A 17,512-nucleotide genomic window follows, 5' to 3' on the forward strand; every position below is an offset into this window, starting at 1 on the left:
TGTGACCGCCCTCAGCAATCTCTTTCTCACACATCTGCTATTGACTCAAGACAGAGAGAGAGATGAATTGTGAGGGAACATAGACTGCGAGGCATTTTATTAAACCAGGATTTTATTTCTTTTTCCTCTTTGCATGTTCCTTCGTTGTGACTGAGAGACACCTGGCTCTGAATAGATGTGCTGCCAGATGAAAAGAGGAGGGAAGGTGAGGAATATAGGAGGTGCTTTAAGACCTAACGCCTTTTCTGTCAACAGAATGTGTCTACAAATCTGTTCCTCCATCTCTCTTTTGCTGCTGAAATGTGAACAAGGTTGCAGGATGATACTCTGGCTGCACATATCCTTGAAGAACAATGAAGGTGGTGTGAAATTTTCCACTTCATCTAACAGCGTCGTCAAGTAGAATTTCAGTATTGAAGAACTGCTCGGAGACGGAGCAGACGTAGGTCAAATCCCTCTCACTGTGAGGAGGCCATCATTAATTTTCAAAGCTCTCAAAGACTGTGCTTTGCGGATACAATGAGTAGAACATATAATCATGTGTAAATGATACTTGACATAGTATCATTTTTCTTGACCACAACAGAAGTGCCTGACGCGAGCTCATGGCTAAGCTGATGGCGGATGTGTGGATGGCGGAGGGTCTGACGGACTATGCCGGATAATGTGCCGAAGCTGCCGCATGCTCAGTGAAACTGGGATATTCTGTGGAATAATGAGCCTGTCCTCCTTCCTCAGTGCTCTGCCTCTGGTGTTTGCTGGGGAAAAATAAAGAGGATCAGGTAGCAGGTGGCTGCATTTACTGTTAAGTGGTGTGTGGGTGTATGGATGTCTGCACAGCCGATGATGGAATGCTTACAGTTGTGAGAGATGAGCACAGGCGTGACTGGGCATTTGAGCTTGTTTCAGGGTTAAACGCTTGGCCAACGATGTTGGGAGATGCATAGGAAGGGCTGTGATTTGTCTGTTTATTACATTTATTTCTGTTCTGACGGCAGAGGAACTGCAAACAGTGAGTGTCCATTTCAGCTGCTGTATGTGGGAGTTTTATACATTGAGTCACACACTAAAAGTTATTGTCTGGTTTAGCTGCTTGTGTATGTGGACCTTACCGATGTAGACTCTCCTGCTGTAGCGTTGCATCAGCAGCAGCACAAACACATGCAGAGGAATCAGGTTGATAATAAATACATAACCTCCCCATGCTGACACCTAGAACACACAAACACATAAAACATGTCAGTCAGCCTCCTGGGACATCAGCCTTCCTCTAAAACATTCTTCCTTTAAAAAGTACTGGCCCGTAATACCATCAATTATTCTACATTTTGTTGTTTTGTCTCAGCTGAGGTAAATCCTGCTGAGTGGAAGCTTTCCTGTTAAACTGCTACAAATTAGCTTTGCAGGAAAGATGTCAGGTCTGCCTCAGTGAAAACCAACTCCAGTGGAGACACAATGGGTTTCCTATATCACCGCTGTTCAGTGAAAACCATACATCTCCTTTTTCGTCTTAGATAAACTGAAGGATTAGAGTAGGGCTGCACAATTAATCACAATATTATCAAAATAGCAATAAAGCAGAGTGCAATATCAAAACTGCAGAGCCAAATTGCGATTGTTTGAAAAAGAAAACTGTGTGAGAAAACAGAATTAGAATGAGGCACTGTGCTGCTGTAGAGATGCCCTGTTCTAAAAATCTCATTCTTCAGATGAAAGAAAACATGTTTGTTTGATACAGACCCCAACAAATATCATATCATCATGATTTTAAGATTTGTGATGCAAAAATGATCATTCCCACTAATCGTACTGCATATTGCAATTTCAGTCAGAATAGCTGCAATTAGGGCTGTCAAAATTTACACGTTAATAAGAAGTTAACACAAATTCCTTTTAACGCCACTATTTTTTTGTTGGCGTGCAATTAATGCACGTTCTGTTATATTGGCATGACCAATAGTTTGAATCAGAAGCAAGCTTCCCTGTTACCTGACAATGTAAAGGCTTGTCTGCTTAAGCAACTGGCTCAATGCAAAGAAACAGAAGTATAGGAGGTAGGAAATGAGCGAGTGCTTCTGAAGCTGCAGCTTCATCTGAAACCAGGTGAAAGTAAAACTAAGGCTGACCCACAACAGAGAGAGGGGAAGGACGTGAGCGAATCTGGACAGATGTATCGAGGTGATATAAAAACTTTTTATGATCATGAATCATAATGTTATTGTACACTTCTGTGGTGCGTGATTATTTACTCCAAGTCCGATTTTTGATCAAAACAGTGAGGGAGGAGAGACGAGCTGCAGAGAGGAGAGAGGGTGGGGGAGCGCACGTGAAGTACTGCCTGATATAAAAAACTTTATTGATGATGAATCCCGATGTTACTGTACAAGTCTGTGGTTAAAACACTACAGATTAAAATATCTGTCACTGTAAAGTCCAAACTGACAGATGGTCATTTTCTCCACAAAACATTTGTCACTGTGCTGCATTGTTGTAAGTCATGATGAAGAGTCCAGACTCTGTCTCTCCTCTTCATCTCCTCGGTGTGTGTCGGTGTGCAGTTTGCTGTCTGCTGTGGTCTAAAACATCCTAACTGATGTAAACTGTCAGAGTGACACCGATGTAAATGATCCTGCTGCATTAATACAAAAACATGAATACTGTGCACCATTTCATCATTACATAGACTGAGCTAAATAAAGGTGAGGATTTAACATTTTATTAAATAAATAAACTATTATTAACAATAATAATACTAAATAAATAAACAGATACATATAAGAAGCAACTTTTCCTAAAATACTGCTGGTTCCGTGGTGTTGGAATTTTAAATCTGAAGCCTGCAATGCAACATAGAATCTACAACTGACTTTTCTATTTAAGCTTTTAGTGCATTTTGGCTTTAATATTAAATTGAGCAGGGCCCCGTTTCCCAGAGCCTTCGTAGCGCTACGTGCATCGTAAGTTGTATTTTAAGGTCTCCTTAAGTTTACGGGCTGTTTCCCAGAGTTGGGACTACCTTAAGGGAGACCTTAAAATACAACTTACGACGCACGTAGCGCTACGAAGGCTCTGGGAAACGGGACCCAGGTCAGTATGCTCATCTGTGCCTGATGGACTGATGGGTTTGTCATGTTATTATTTGAGCATATTTTTTTATGCCAAATGCAGTGCCTTTGAGGGTTTCTGGACAATATTACTTCAATATCAGGCCCAACACAAATATTGGATCGGATGGGTCCCATCTCTAATTAGGTGTTCCTTCATGCGCTGAGAACATTATTCATTGTTCTACTTCTTATGCTAAAAAACACACTTTAAAAATGCATGTCACAAAAAACTGAATAGTTGATGTTTTAAAGATACACAATTATAAAAGAACAGTGGCAGTATGTCAGATTTGTTGGGGCAGCAAACCCCAAATAAGCCCAGCACGCATAAAGGTTTTTGTTTTATTTATAGCTGAATTTCTTGCATTGAAAACTCTGTACGGAAATGCAATCCAATCTGCTGTTTGTAGCCCCCCACACTCCCAAAGGGAGAGCACCACAATCAATGTTTAACCTCTGGCAACAGTGAATATGTTTACTGAAGTCAGGCTGCAACAGTTTCTAATTTAACCACTTAACATCAAATTTTTACCACTGCCTTCACAAAACAGAACTCGCACACAGAGGGACTGCAACCAACAGTTATTTCCATTATTCATTATGCTGCCAATTTTTTTTGTCAATTGATAAATTATGTACCTAGACAAAAAATGCCCATCTCATTTTCTCTGCGACTCTCTTGACATTCTTAGCTTAAAAAGACTGGAAAGATCAATCAATAATCAAAAGAGCAACAGATACAGTTGGTTGACTAATTGACTAATTGTTACAGCTCCAATATATGGCATGTATGTAATATTAACAGTGATGGGCAGGATATGGCGAGCATGGAAAACAATATCAATAAGTATGTTTTCATAAGTGCATTAACACTTGAAAGTAAGAATAGTTGTGTTTTTGTTACCATAGAATGAGCTGTTTATATCTATGGAGGGTGTGGGTCGTCTTCCATGGAGGCCGCCATGTTTAGTCGCCATGTTTCTACAGTAGCCAAGAACTCCAGTTCTGAATCTCGCTCTAGACATAACCTGTCATTTTAAGTGAGCTTCACGGCCACCATAAGTTCTCCTACACGCTTGGGAGGGAAGAGCGCCATGAGGTTTTCACAAGGTCGCTGTGTGATGCTGCTAAATCCTACACATCAGTCCATTAAAATACAAGCAAAAACTGAAAACGTGCAACATGTGACTATCATGTGAACTTTTAAAAGACAGTTTGAATTAAATAAAAATAAATCAATCGATACATAACAAGCAGCAGTCCATCTCCCATGCATGCACTGGTGCACAAAGATCACCTCACACACCTTGAATTGAATCGTTCAAGAACGGCAGTAAAAACATGTTACTGCCTCTTCACCATTAGACAAAAGCACACAGCTATAAAGAAACTGACTTATATAGAATCTATAAAAACTAGGCAATCATACTTTACATGTTAGATGTAAAATGTGAGACGCACCAATAACTTTAAAAGCTCCACTAAAATTATGCCTCAACCATTTTTGAGGTCCGGTAAGTATCATAACGCTGGATGTGGGGGCAATAAAACGACTCTACAAAAACATCACTGACAAGTTTTCAATTGCCTACACTTGACTACAGGAAAGGGCAAATGGAGACGGTGAGAGCACTAGACAGATAGAGAGGAGAGCAAAGCGAAAGAGTGGAAGAATACAGAAAAAAGCGAGAGCGTTAAGAGAAAGAAAGCGAGACAGAGGAAAAGAGAATGGAGAACCATAAAGTAGTGGAAAGTGAAACAGAAGTGAGTGAGAGTGAATTAAGCAGTGGAAGGGTTTGCATATACGCAAACTGTTTGATCCTTTTCACAGCAGCTTGTCAGAAAGAGCCCCATTGCACCTGCTAAGTACGATAAAAAGAGCATTCATTACACTTATGTAATCACAGGCAAAACAAGATCATGTCTAATTGATAAAAGCATTAATATGCAGCATTAAGCGAGAGAGTGACAAGAAAAGCTAAATAAGTTCCTTGCGAATGGTTAGGTGCAATTATCTTTCTGGACTCATTTGCATCTGTTCTCTCAGATGGTGACAGCCAATTAGTAACATGTGAACTGTAATTTGAATGAATACCAAAGATTACTTCAATTTAAATCTTATTTTCAGTATTGACTCAGGGGCAGGTGATCGAGCCTCTGTTGCTAACTCACTGGGAACTAATTGAAAACTGAGCACTTGAAACACAGCATGCAATACTACTGGCTCTGCGAATGTTAAACTGAATAAGACACATCTGCTGGGTGATTTCTTAAAGGTTTAGTGAGAATATGTAGTGAGGAAAACAGAAAGAGTGTATTGTGAAAATGTAATTCAAATCCCGCCTCTGCATTTGGCCTGACAGCAACCTACAGAAGCCACCAAAACGCTGTATGTGCAATAAAAAGTAAGCTCCTTAACACTAAAACTGAGCAGTTTAACTCAGTCCAAAAGATACTGTACTTTAGGACACGTGTCTGCAAGGACAAGATGGACAAGTCATCAGGTTACTTTATTGTGGAGGTCTGTGAATCGATAAGCATGTCAGTGAAATCATGGCATCTGTTAATTCACAAAAAAAAACATGCCAACAGTACCAGTGTTTTCTCAGGGTAAACCTAATAAAAAAGCCTCTTTAAAATATTGATTCTCTCCGAGCTGGACTCACTGGTATCCGTGAGGTGCATTATTGACTCAGAGAGTCAAAGTCAACATTATTTTAAAGGCTTGTTTTTCCCTCTGGATACCTAACTGGGCAAAAGCGTAGGAGGCTCAATGGCATGTCAGAGGGATGGAAGATAGTGATTGGAAAAATTCCCATGGTCACAGTTTGCGAGCATTCAGGTCAGCTCAAAATGGAGATTACAGGCAGTGCTGGGTAATTTACACACTAAATGAATAGCTATCTACTATTGTGTTGCAGTTATATAATTTGCAGAATTTGCCATATGGGTTTAAAAAAAAATTGAGTTCACTTGCCAAATTGGCATTAAAGCTGGGTTAAGTAACACTGATTCAATAATGGGCTTTAGCTGGCATAAAGCAGCCACGTTTGTTTGCTATTTAGTGTTATTTAACACCAGGTTGAATACATTCATTTCTAAACATAACTACAGCCAAGCCAGAGGCTTTTTCAGGCTGGAAAGCAAAGCTTTGATCTAACATGTTGGGGTTTAGTGGTTATATTTACCTTAGAACTTCCCAATATATCATTATTATATTGATCTTGTGATACGAGACAAGACATTCTCTTAAGTTTTGGAAATCGTTATATGGTAAGTGTTCTCTTTTCCTGGTATCAAAGGATGCATGCTTAACTCATCAGACTGATTTAGCTGTTCTATTATTTACCTTTATCCACTTAATCAATATATCCATATTAGTGATGATTATCAGTCAAAAAAAAAAAAATCATCTCATTGTGTTACTATTTTGTGAAAGCACCAGTAGTCTAATATCAGGGGCTGAAATTAACTTTCTTGTGTACTGGCCAAATGGCTAGTGAATGCTTTGCCAGCCACTCAATAGATTTTTGTTGTTTTTAACCACTATTTTTTGGCTGCAAAGTGAAGCACATCTACCAGCCACTTATTTCGCCAGCATTTGGCCGGTGGCTGGTGCCAATTTTGTTCCCTGCCTACAATTAGGGTTGAACAATATATCAATTTTATATCAATATTGTGATACGAGATGTTGTAATTTTTCTGTGTCAATTTGGGATACCGTTGGATTGTGATCTGGCATAAATGTTGTCTTTTCGTAATTTTAAAGGCTGTATTACAGTAAAGTGATGTAATTTTCTGAATTTACCAGATTGTTCTGTCTGTTTCATTGTTTGCCTTTACCCTTTAAGTCGCTATATCCACATTACTGAAAAAAAAAAAAAAGTTTCCACCTCACCCAGCCTTAGTTTATGGTATATTATTTTACACAAATATATTGATATATATTGTACTTTATATCACTGTACAGCCTAAAAATATCAAGCCATACCCTATATATGATATGGTCAAAATATCATCAAAATATATTTGATGTTTTCCATATTCTCCAGCACTAATTTTCCATGCTCTTAGATTGGCATATCAGCATGCTGATATTTATTAATTAGATCTAAACACAATATAACTAAGGCTCACTAAATATTTGGTCATAAACAAAAATATGGGACTTTGGACAACAATAATTTTTTGATGTGACAAACAGAGCTGCAATGATCAATAAATTATTAAATTAATCGCCAACTATTATGAATCACTTTGAAGAACTTTTTGAGAAAAAAATCAAAAATTCTGTGATTCTAGCCTCTTAAATGTGACATTTTGTTTTCTTTACTCCTCTATGGCATCATTTTAGGCTTTGGGAAACACTGATGAACATTTTTCAGCATTTTCTGACATTTCATTAGCAAACAACTATTAATCAAGACAACTGACATTAATTGACTATGAAAATAATCGTTAGTTGCAGCTCTAGTGACAAAGGTGCTAAAGAACAAGTCAGGGAATCACCCTTGTCTGTAGAATCCACTGCAAAATTGCATGACAATTCATCAAATAGTTATTGAGATATTTAACTAAATGCCAAAAATGTTAACAACACGGTGGCACTGAAGGTAAAAGTCAGAGGACCACCAAAGTCAGCAGGATTCATCCTCCTAGGACTTTGAATGTCCATCTAATAGATGTTGAGATATTATTATATATTATATAGGACAGGTGAACACTTTGACTGGTTGGTAGCATCACTACTCTAAAATAATAGTCATAATTACCATTAAGATATTGGCCTGAATTGTATTCACAAGTCAAATATTGGTAAATACAGTAACTTTGACCTGACATCAAGGTGGTATCAGCATCTTTTTTCCAACAAATTCTACAACGCAACTTGATTACAGATTTTACCTCTCGAGAATTTACAATAAATGTTCATGCCAGCAGAGCGCACAATCAACTGGGAGAAAAAAGAATGGGGAAAACTGGCCATCTGGTCACATTAGAGGACCATACAAAGATGAATGCCCATGACAAAAACGAAAGCTGTGTGTGTGTGTGTCTGTCCGTTTGAAATTATGGTTCTAACAGCCAGCCCTCTGCCCAAGCCACAGGCTAACAGCTGAGGGCAGGAATCAGAAAATGTTTGGAGCAAAGTCTTTTAGCCGTTATCGCTCTCTGCATTTCATACTGGGCTTATCTGATGACCTCGGGGCCACTCTGAAGAGGATATAGAGAACACAGCAGGGAAAAGGGGTTTGCTTCGTGCGTGTGTATATTTGTGTGTACGTACAAGTGGTTGCAGCCTGCCTTTGTGCTCTTGTCAAGCGTCATTCTCTTTATTTGTGAAAATGACTATGAATGTTGTTCTGTTTTTTTGTGTTTATTCGCTTACTGTGCTGTTAGATGACAGAAAAAAACAAAACTACTGATATTTAGCAGGTATAATTGATAATTTATCAATTTAATATCAGTATATCACGTCTTATTTTAGCAGTGATAGTTAGGGCTGGGACACTTATTTCCCGATTCAATACCATTGTGATACTTGAGTGCTGATTCGTAAATATTGCAATTCTACAAGTATTGCAATTCTATATTACGATGTATTGCGATTTTTGTTATAGAATACTTTTTGGAAGTAAACTGCTTCATTTAGCCGTCTCTGCTTATTGCACTGGTGCCATAAGAAAACAATGTCTTTTGTTTTTCAAGTACTTGATCATTAATTTTGTGAGACTCCATCTACTAGAAGTTGAGATATTTCACAGGGCAGGTTAACACAGAACATGATCAGGTAAGATGGCTAGATTGGCTCCCTCACTTCTTCAGCTGCTGACACCCACAAACCAATATTGAACTCCTTAACTCTGATTGCACAAGCAGTGGACAACTCCAAATAAATCACATCGAGAAATGTGAAAATCCAGTTGCTCACAGAGAGCTTGTAAGGGTTTTTCCACCTTGTAGCAACCAATTTCTTGGCTGCAGTGAGGCCAGTAGGAATAAGTCTTTTCTGGTACCCAGGAGCTGGCAGCTGAGATAAAAAGTTCAGGAGTAAAGCAGCTACTGATACAGGCCTAGTCAAGGAGAATATATCTGACAATAGAGCGGAGACCTCGTTTCAAAAATAAGTGACAGTCTGGTATTCCCAGAACGTACTGAGGAAAGTACAAAGCCCCAGACTAAAGGTTTTCCTAGCTGACCAGTAGTCATCAATTCAAGCCATTAGTCTAGTGGTCACACATTGGTCACTTGTGGACTTACCGACACAGTTGATGATGTATACTTACAAATTAACTTGCAAGGTTATAAACTCGCTCCTCAGACACTTTACCCCCAGTGTCCCTGCCATGTCTTCAATGGACGAGTCTTGGTCGGAGCCACTGTTACATTATATCACCTCTGTAATGTTACATTATTCCCAGCTGTCAAATTGGCCTCTCGTGCTAATAGGACTGCTATCTCAGCTAATTAGCTACAGCACAATTAGCAGCAGTAAGCTGATGACTACAGTGTTGTAAGAGAAAAGGTCCATGTTGCAACAAACCCTCAGGCCCAATGGCAAAGGCGCAGCCCCCGAATGGAGTCTGGGGTGGGTTTTTCCATGATTAACTAAATGAAACGTAGTCGACTAAAACTGGATTAATTGTCACTGTAGTGTACCTGTGCGTGACAAAAATGACATCATATACTGCGTCGGTTCGAGTGTAAAGGCTCCAAAAGCTGTCGCAGGACTTGGTCTTGTGGTGACTGGACACTATGCAGACGTCTGTTTTACATGTGTTTGGTCTTTACCAAGTGCTAATAAAAATATAAATCTTTTTAGTTGCTACATGCAGCTGTAGCTGCATTTCATTGATGATAGGACACATCGGCCTCACAGCATGGCTGTATTACCCGTGGAGACGTCTCTGTGCATGCAAGTAACGGTCAGAACATCTCATCTTGTCGCCTTTGTCATTTTTTAAAGTCATAAGCAGAAAATTTCTTCTTGGCAGCAACAAGCTCCCTAGTTAGCAGGAGCAGCCATGTTAGATAATGATGCTCTTCTGGTTATTCACAGAATATTTTATTTGTATGTTTTCTGGCGTTGAGCATGACTGTCTCTGTGCTGGCTCATAGGTTGTGTGCCATCTATGGGGGCCCACGCCACACTGTCTCATCCAAGCATAAACAAGGCTTCAGACTCTCTTCAGTGACTAACACTGACTAAGTGACACTCACTAATGATTTAGTCAACTATTATACTGTATTTCAGTCTGGAACAAAGCGGTGGACCAACCAACCACTGACATCCTCAGAGCTATGCTGCAAGCATGGCTAAAAAGTAAACCAAAGTGACATCTTTTAAACCCCCTGAGGAGCCTTTAGTTCAGAGAATCTAATCAATACTTGATTAAGTAAAGGAGCTTCTGGCGTGCCCTGATGTTGCAGGTAGCTCTGCTAGAGGGGACTATGGAGGGTTTAGTCTGCCAACGCTTTGGGAATGAGCAGAGCAGGGCAGTTGATCCATGCATCTGCTTTTGCTCTGCCCTCCACCCTCACCCACTCTACCCTCACCCCTGGAGGGATGAAAGGAGGATGTTGTGCGGGGAAGCAGTATGGTCCCTGTGGCTCCTGTCCATCAGTAGGTCCTGCTGCTCTGATCCTCTTCTTAATCTCGTCCTTCTCTGTCCTCTCTTCTCTGATTATGCCAATATCCAGGCAGGGGATCTCTCCCTCTCTGTCTCCGTATCTGCTTTACGAGTGTCACATTCGATTAAGCCCCACGGGAAAAATGTAGCCTTGGCTACATCCTGATTAAATTGACAGCAAAAGGTGATGGGGTGGTAAAAAAAAAAAAAAAGTTGGGGTGGGTCAACGAGTGCATGCGGTACTTTTTGTGCATGACCAAGAGGAGATGGTGGGCGGTCAGGGGGTCTGTGGTGTTGATAGAGACCTACAAGTCTAGTTTGTCGCTCACTGCTAGAGGTCTCATCTGCAACAGTGGGTGGGCTGCAGATACAGTACAGTGGAACATCACATCACCAAGAAGAGGGAAAGAGCGTGTGTGAGGGAGAGAAAGTAGCAATAAGGAGAAGGAAGACTGAATGTTCCCACTGCTGCCGACTGGGACAGAGCGGAAGTTACACATCACAATATATTCCGTCTCCTGTCTTATCATTCTATATTTCTCTCCATCTTTCTGTTCTCTCTATCCTCATCTTCCCACACCTCTCTCTGTTCTTTTGTCTCTGTGTATCTGCATCCTCTGTTTTGTCTTCTATTCTATTCATCTTCCCATCAGCCCTCTTTCCAATCCTCTCTACTCTCCCCCCACCTCCGGATGTTGTGGCCCAGTGTGATCGATGAAGCTGGATTTCAGTAATCTGTTTCATTTGATATCTGTCTCACTGCCGGCCACAGAGATTAAGCCTGAAATGAGCAAGAAGCTGGAGATTTTCATAGGCGATGACGCTCCCTCACACACACACGCAAACAATCTGTCGCTGAGGCAGTGTGCCTGGATCGTCTTTTTATCTCATCTCTCTCATCAAGCCCCTGATGGGCTTGTGCCTGAATTCATAAATAATGCAGAAAACACTGGCTGAACTGCTCCAATCCTTCCTCCATGCAATGCCATGTTGTCTGTGCTGGACAGAGGAAAATTGTCCAACCACTATCATCTCAAGAGCAGGCGGTATTTATCAGAAATTTCTGGTGGGATTGGTCAAGAAACATGCTCATTGACCTCTCGTGTTTCAGTCAGCTTGTGTAGTGTTTAGATATGATGTTACGGAGTTTTAAAATTGATGGACCACAGCCAGAGATGGCACGTTTCAAAAGAAAGTTGCATTAAATGACAATTTCATAGTAGAAAGGAAGCCTGACAAACATGACACAGCATTTCCTGCAGCACTGTTTGAGAACATAGCATTTTTTTAATGTCCACTCTTGTAATCAGTGTGCTGGAGAATCCGGCATGTTAAACTTGACCAAAGACCAGTGTTGATATCATTGATGATAATTTTTAGAAAAAGTAAATTATGATGGCAAAAACTTTTCAGCAACTAATAAAAACGAGATAAAAACGCTAAGGAGGGAAAAGAGTGAGCAAGTGGGGAAGAGATCCAGTCTCTGTGTGTGTTTGTGTTCAGTTCAGCCTCTGACTGAACTGTGCACTTAGAGACTCAGGTTATTTCCCTCCAGTCTCTCTTCTTTTCCACCTCCTCTCTGTACGTCTGTGTGCACTGATGAAGTAAAGTACATTGGATCAGAGCAGAATCTGATATGACTATTTATTTCTCCAGAAGCTCCAGCTCTGCCCCTGGCTCTCTCCTCCAGAGCTCCACGGAGCTCAGCAGCTGTCTGTGGGCGAGCAGTGGCTCTGTCCCTCCAGTCCGTCCAGTCCTCTGACAGACGCTGAATATATTCAACTCATGCTTAATACAATGTCACCAGCAACATAATATTAAGCTATGGTTATTTCAGGGTCTTGTTTTCACAGAATGATTACAGGCATTGTGCACGGCAGATCTATAATCCACAATATATTAACATTTGACCTAATAAACATAACCATAGATCAGCAATCTGTTCTCATGTGTATGAAAAAAAATATGTAATAATAAGAAGAAAGCTTATTTGAAGAAATGGTGTATACTTAATAAGTACAATAGAAAAAAGAAGCAGAAATATAGTACACGTAATGTTAATGATAATAATAGATGTCCAGATGACTCCAGAGCAAGAGGTAAGAAATTTTAGAGACACATTTAAATAATGTATTATGTTATGACTAAATTTACTAATAAAAAAGAATCGAACAATTAAATTATTTTGATTATTGATTATTTAAAGTAATTTTCTTGCAAAATGGCAGAGAATGTGGTCTTCAGCCTCTCAAATTTGGAGATTTCCTGCTTTTCTCCACTTATTATAATAATAAACTAAATATCGTTGGCTTTTGCACTGACGAAACAAGACATTTAACGACATCACATTGGAATCTGAAAAGCTGGGATGGACATTTTTCACTGTTTTCTGACATTCTGTAGAGCAAATGACTGATTTAATTAATCTGGGAAATAATGGGAAGATTAATCAGTATTGTAAATGGTCCTTAGCTGCAGCAGTAGATTAGACATGACATTTAACTTTACTCTATGTTGTTTGATAACAGCTAATAATTAAGAGAATCTGCACATGGGCAAATAGATTTCTGACCCATTGGCCGATTGAGCAAGTGAAAAAAACACAAACAAAAAACAAACAAAAACTAATACTGAACATTCTGAACTGATAAAAACCTAAATTATACCAAACCCTACTCAGTGACCTTAACCAGTCACTATATTTGTATCTAGAGGGCAGCTGGTTGTACAGCAGTGAAACAGAAACACTAGCAGAAAAATCAGAAATCACATAAACACCTCATATCAGTTTAGTTGAGGAGACGTCAGAGTGGATTAAGTCATAATGTGATCTTAAGTTACACTTACAAGCTATAAGAGGGATGATAAAGTCAAGGGAGTCTAATCCAACCAACGGTTAACAAGTACTTGAGCGTGTTTGTGTCAGTGTTTTAACTCTTCTTACCATGTAGAAATAGGAGAGACAACAGCCAATGGTCCAGAATACTGAGCCTGTCTTCACCGATTTCACCTACGAGAGAGAAAGAGACATCACAAAACGAAATAAGAGTCACAGCAGCAGTGTGTTAGCCACATATGCTTCAACATCAGATAAGACCTGTAGATCCGCGGTTTGTATTTCAGAGACACTTGAAACTAAAGGCTGCACATTTTTTTGCGATAATGACAAGGTGTTCTCCTTCAATTACAGCAGAAAAATGTCAAATGTGGCGAGAGTGCAGGTTGTCCTCTTTAGTAAAGGTTCACTCTATTTGTTTCATGGTCCCCCACTGCTGCAACACCAGAGTCTCATTAAAAGCTATGATTCACCAGATTTAAGAGTAAGTTACCATGTATTTAGAAACTAATGGAACATGTGTGAGACTACCTTGTACATAAACTTAAAATTGGTTAAAGGGAGTTAAAAATACATCTAAGTCGTTAAATGATCACGGCTTAATGATCACAGCGGATACAGAGCAGCCAGCTGTGTTGACAGAGAGGATGAGAAGGAAGCGGTTCAGACCAACAAAAACATCTTGTAGACAAAGCTCTTCTTCCTTGCCACAGGCCGATCATGCAGGCAAGTGTACACATTAACATTTAAAATACACTGAGACAATAAAAACTTACATGCACACAGACACACACAGAATAAAAGATGCATTGGACAGTGACCTTTCAAATCAGCAAAACTCTGGGAGAGTACCAGTGACAAGGAGGGGTGGGGTTGTCAAGAAGCTTGATAGCACCAAATAATGCTTGAGATTTGCTGATGAGGGGCAATCAATGATCGCTGGATGGTCTCGCCCACATAGGCCACAGAGCGTCATAGCCAGACCCCTGGATCAGCCAATAATCAATTAGCTGCAGAGATACACATGCAAACTGACACCTCTTCGTACTGCAGCTGCATGCAGAAATGCCTCAGCACAAGAGTAAACTGCCTTCAAGCAGTGCTCTTCCTACTGTATGTGTAGAGGTGAGCCACAGTAAGTAGGTCTGTGGTGACCTGATTATCTTTCTCTTCGATAAGACGGTGGAACTTTTGTCTGCGAAGGAAGGAACTTACAACACTTTAGGGCTTTGTTGCTCCATTTGGGTAGGCATAAGATTCATTTCTCTAGGGGAGATGGGGTGTTTGCGATATTACATGTGCTGCTGACTGATTTTGATCCTGCCTGGGGCGCATACATCTGATTGCTCACCCTACAACCCAGTAACAGCTCTAACCATTACCTTATGTTTTTCAGCAAACTTACTGGTCCCATAATTTAAGTACAGTATAGAGAGACACTTTGCTTTTTAAACGTGTATCTGACATTTTTTTATACTTAGAGCTACATTTACTGTTTCATCAGCTCAGTCTATGGTGTGACAACTGAAGAAGTACAACAGAATATGGCCAAGTAGCAGATTAGTCATTAACATCAATTGGTATTTACAATGAAGGAAAAAGCAAAGACAAACTTTAAGCAAATTAAACAAAGTACTGGGTACCAAAATGTCTATATGACTGATAACCTTCTGGACCAAATCTCAACACAGAATATGGTGCCTAATTTTAGTGCCTGAGCTATCAACTGAAGTAATTACCCTTTGGTGCAGACACTACAGACGCATCACCATACCGCTAGTTAACATATGGTCACTACCTAAAATGCAATTACAATGTCAGGCTAAACCGTTCAAAGTACGGCTGTTTCACCTGAAAAGAGTCTAACACCATGCAAAACGTGCAGCAAATGTTTAAGAACAATTGTGTGCAAATGAGGGAAGCGCTGGGCGACACAGAGAGACACAGAGCAGAATAATGTGCCATGCCTGACTGCTTGTGTGACCTCATGCCAAGCACATCTGCCAGCAATGTGGGCGTCCCTGGCCCCGGTGATGTGGAGCATAGATAGAAAACACTGGATGTGGCGTGTCATAATGACTTGACATTTATCTCTGTGATGTGAAGACCACTGATGACGATGACAGCCTTCATCAGGTGAGAAAATATTAGTAGTAGTATTATCAACCTCCCCTTTAAATATTAATCCTGTCCAAACAGGGCTTAAGTTGTACTTTCACTTAGTTGCCAGTTTGTTAGGTACACCTAGTCCAACAATAAATACAATGTGGTACAGCTGTTAAAAAAAAAATTAATATACAGTAAATTGAATTTCTTTTAATACTACAGGTTTAGAAACAAGACAATACTAACATTTCATAGCGCTGAAAGTACCAAAGCGAGTGCTAAGTGTTCATTTAGGATCTCAGTCCAGCTCAGTCTTTATTGTCCTGCCAGAAATTTGGCTTGCAGCAAAAAAACTGTGCTCAGTGACTTTTTCCGTAACAGCAATATCCTATTTTGTGAGCCCAGAACTTTTGTTTTTCATTTTGCCATGGTATCTAAAAGAGATATCAAGTACAGTTTTTTTTTAAAATACTAATATTGTATCAAACTTTAAAATGTTGGTATTGCGACAACTCAATAATACCTTCAGTTGGTTATAATGCTCTCTTTTTTTTTCTTTTTTTTTTGAACATTTGTTGATTCAACTGTATGGTTAGTTTTGGGGCTAATGAACTGTATTATGTTAAATACCACAGCTGAGATCATCCCAATAAAGTAACATAAAATAATTTAAGACATTTCTGCAGTCTGAAAAAGATGTGGGCTGAAGCAACAGCTCCTGACGCCTACTCTTTTAACAACACATCATATTTAACAAGGTAAGATGAAACAATAATAATGCAATTAAACAACAAACTGCAGCCTCCAAAATGATCATACAGTTGAATCAACACCTCTCATTTCTACAAAAAGGGAACGTTTTAACTGTTATTAACGTAGGAGTCATTGTGAGGCTGTTTTACTTGACTGCATTAGTTTTTGGCTAGGTGTAAACTGGCAACTGTGTGTATTGCCACCAAATCACTTTCTGGTAAATGGCTCTATGTGGCTTCTTTTGTTTAGAATTGAAAACAAGCATAATGACAGATTAGAATGACAACAGTGACTGTTCAAGCTGCTGTGTTCCTCAGACAATATTCCCACTCAAGCTGGGCCAAAGCTAGCGTGCAGCCTTGTGCCATTTATTCAGAGGCATGAGAAAACAGTGTTCAACTGGTGCCTCAACCCCCCTCTTCCAACTGCCCTCCCAGCCTCCACGCTCTTTGTGAAGACACAGAAGTCACACAGTGTGATACCAGTCCAGCTAATTAAATGTGAGCCGAGAGAAAGAGTGGAATTACTGTTACAACAATGTAGCCATGGTGCACGGGGTTAGAGTGTGTGTGTGTGTGTGTGTGTGCGTGCTCATGTAAGGAAGAGCTATGGTGTTAAAAAGAGCAGCTCTCCTGGGTGTGAGAGGATTCAATTATAGATTATGGGAGGGTGTGTGAGTGTGTGTGTTGGAAGGGGGGTAAACACAAAGATTAAGCAAGTGGAGTTGAATGGGTTATTAGCGGATAAAATGAAGGAGTCGGATAATGAAGATTGGGTTGAGACTTGAGAGAATGGCTTTGTGCATTTTTGCCATGTGGAGGAGAGGATGACGTGGGGTAAAGAGACGGGCAAGAGAGTGGAAGACAGGAATGAGCAATAATGAGAGATAGGAAGAGAAAGCATAGCGAGAAGAACAAGGGAGAAGAGACAGAAAGCAGAACATGGCAAGAGCAAAACAATGGCGGGGACAAAAGCAGACAAAGACAATTAAAGGAAGATGAGATGGAGGAGAGACGGAGAGGAGGAAAGGAAAACACAAAGACAAATGTGAGTAAATGAGACTGATAATGGGAAGCAGT

General features: G+C 40.0%; 1 protein-coding gene across 1 annotated transcript in view; it reads right to left on the reverse strand.

The window, feature by feature from the left end:
* LOC146313143 (dolichyl-diphosphooligosaccharide--protein glycosyltransferase subunit STT3B) overlaps window positions 1-17,512 on the reverse strand; it is a 107,958-nt gene that overhangs the window by 29,664 nt on the left and 60,782 nt on the right. Inside the window, exons 4-5 of the mRNA XM_084738634.1 lie at window positions 13,683-13,748; window positions 1,113-1,212 (exon numbers count right to left, since the gene is read on the reverse strand). Of these exons, the coding sequence (XP_084594760.1) occupies window positions 1,113-1,212; window positions 13,683-13,748 (166 nt within the window). The remainder of the gene's footprint in view (window positions 1-1,112; window positions 1,213-13,682; window positions 13,749-17,512) is intronic.

Source organism: Lutjanus erythropterus, chromosome 16, assembly GCF_056507025.1.
Source record: "Lutjanus erythropterus isolate fLutEry1 chromosome 16, fLutEry1.hap2, whole genome shotgun sequence".
Lineage (NCBI taxonomy): Eukaryota > Metazoa > Chordata > Actinopteri > Lutjaniformes > Lutjanidae > Lutjanus > Lutjanus erythropterus.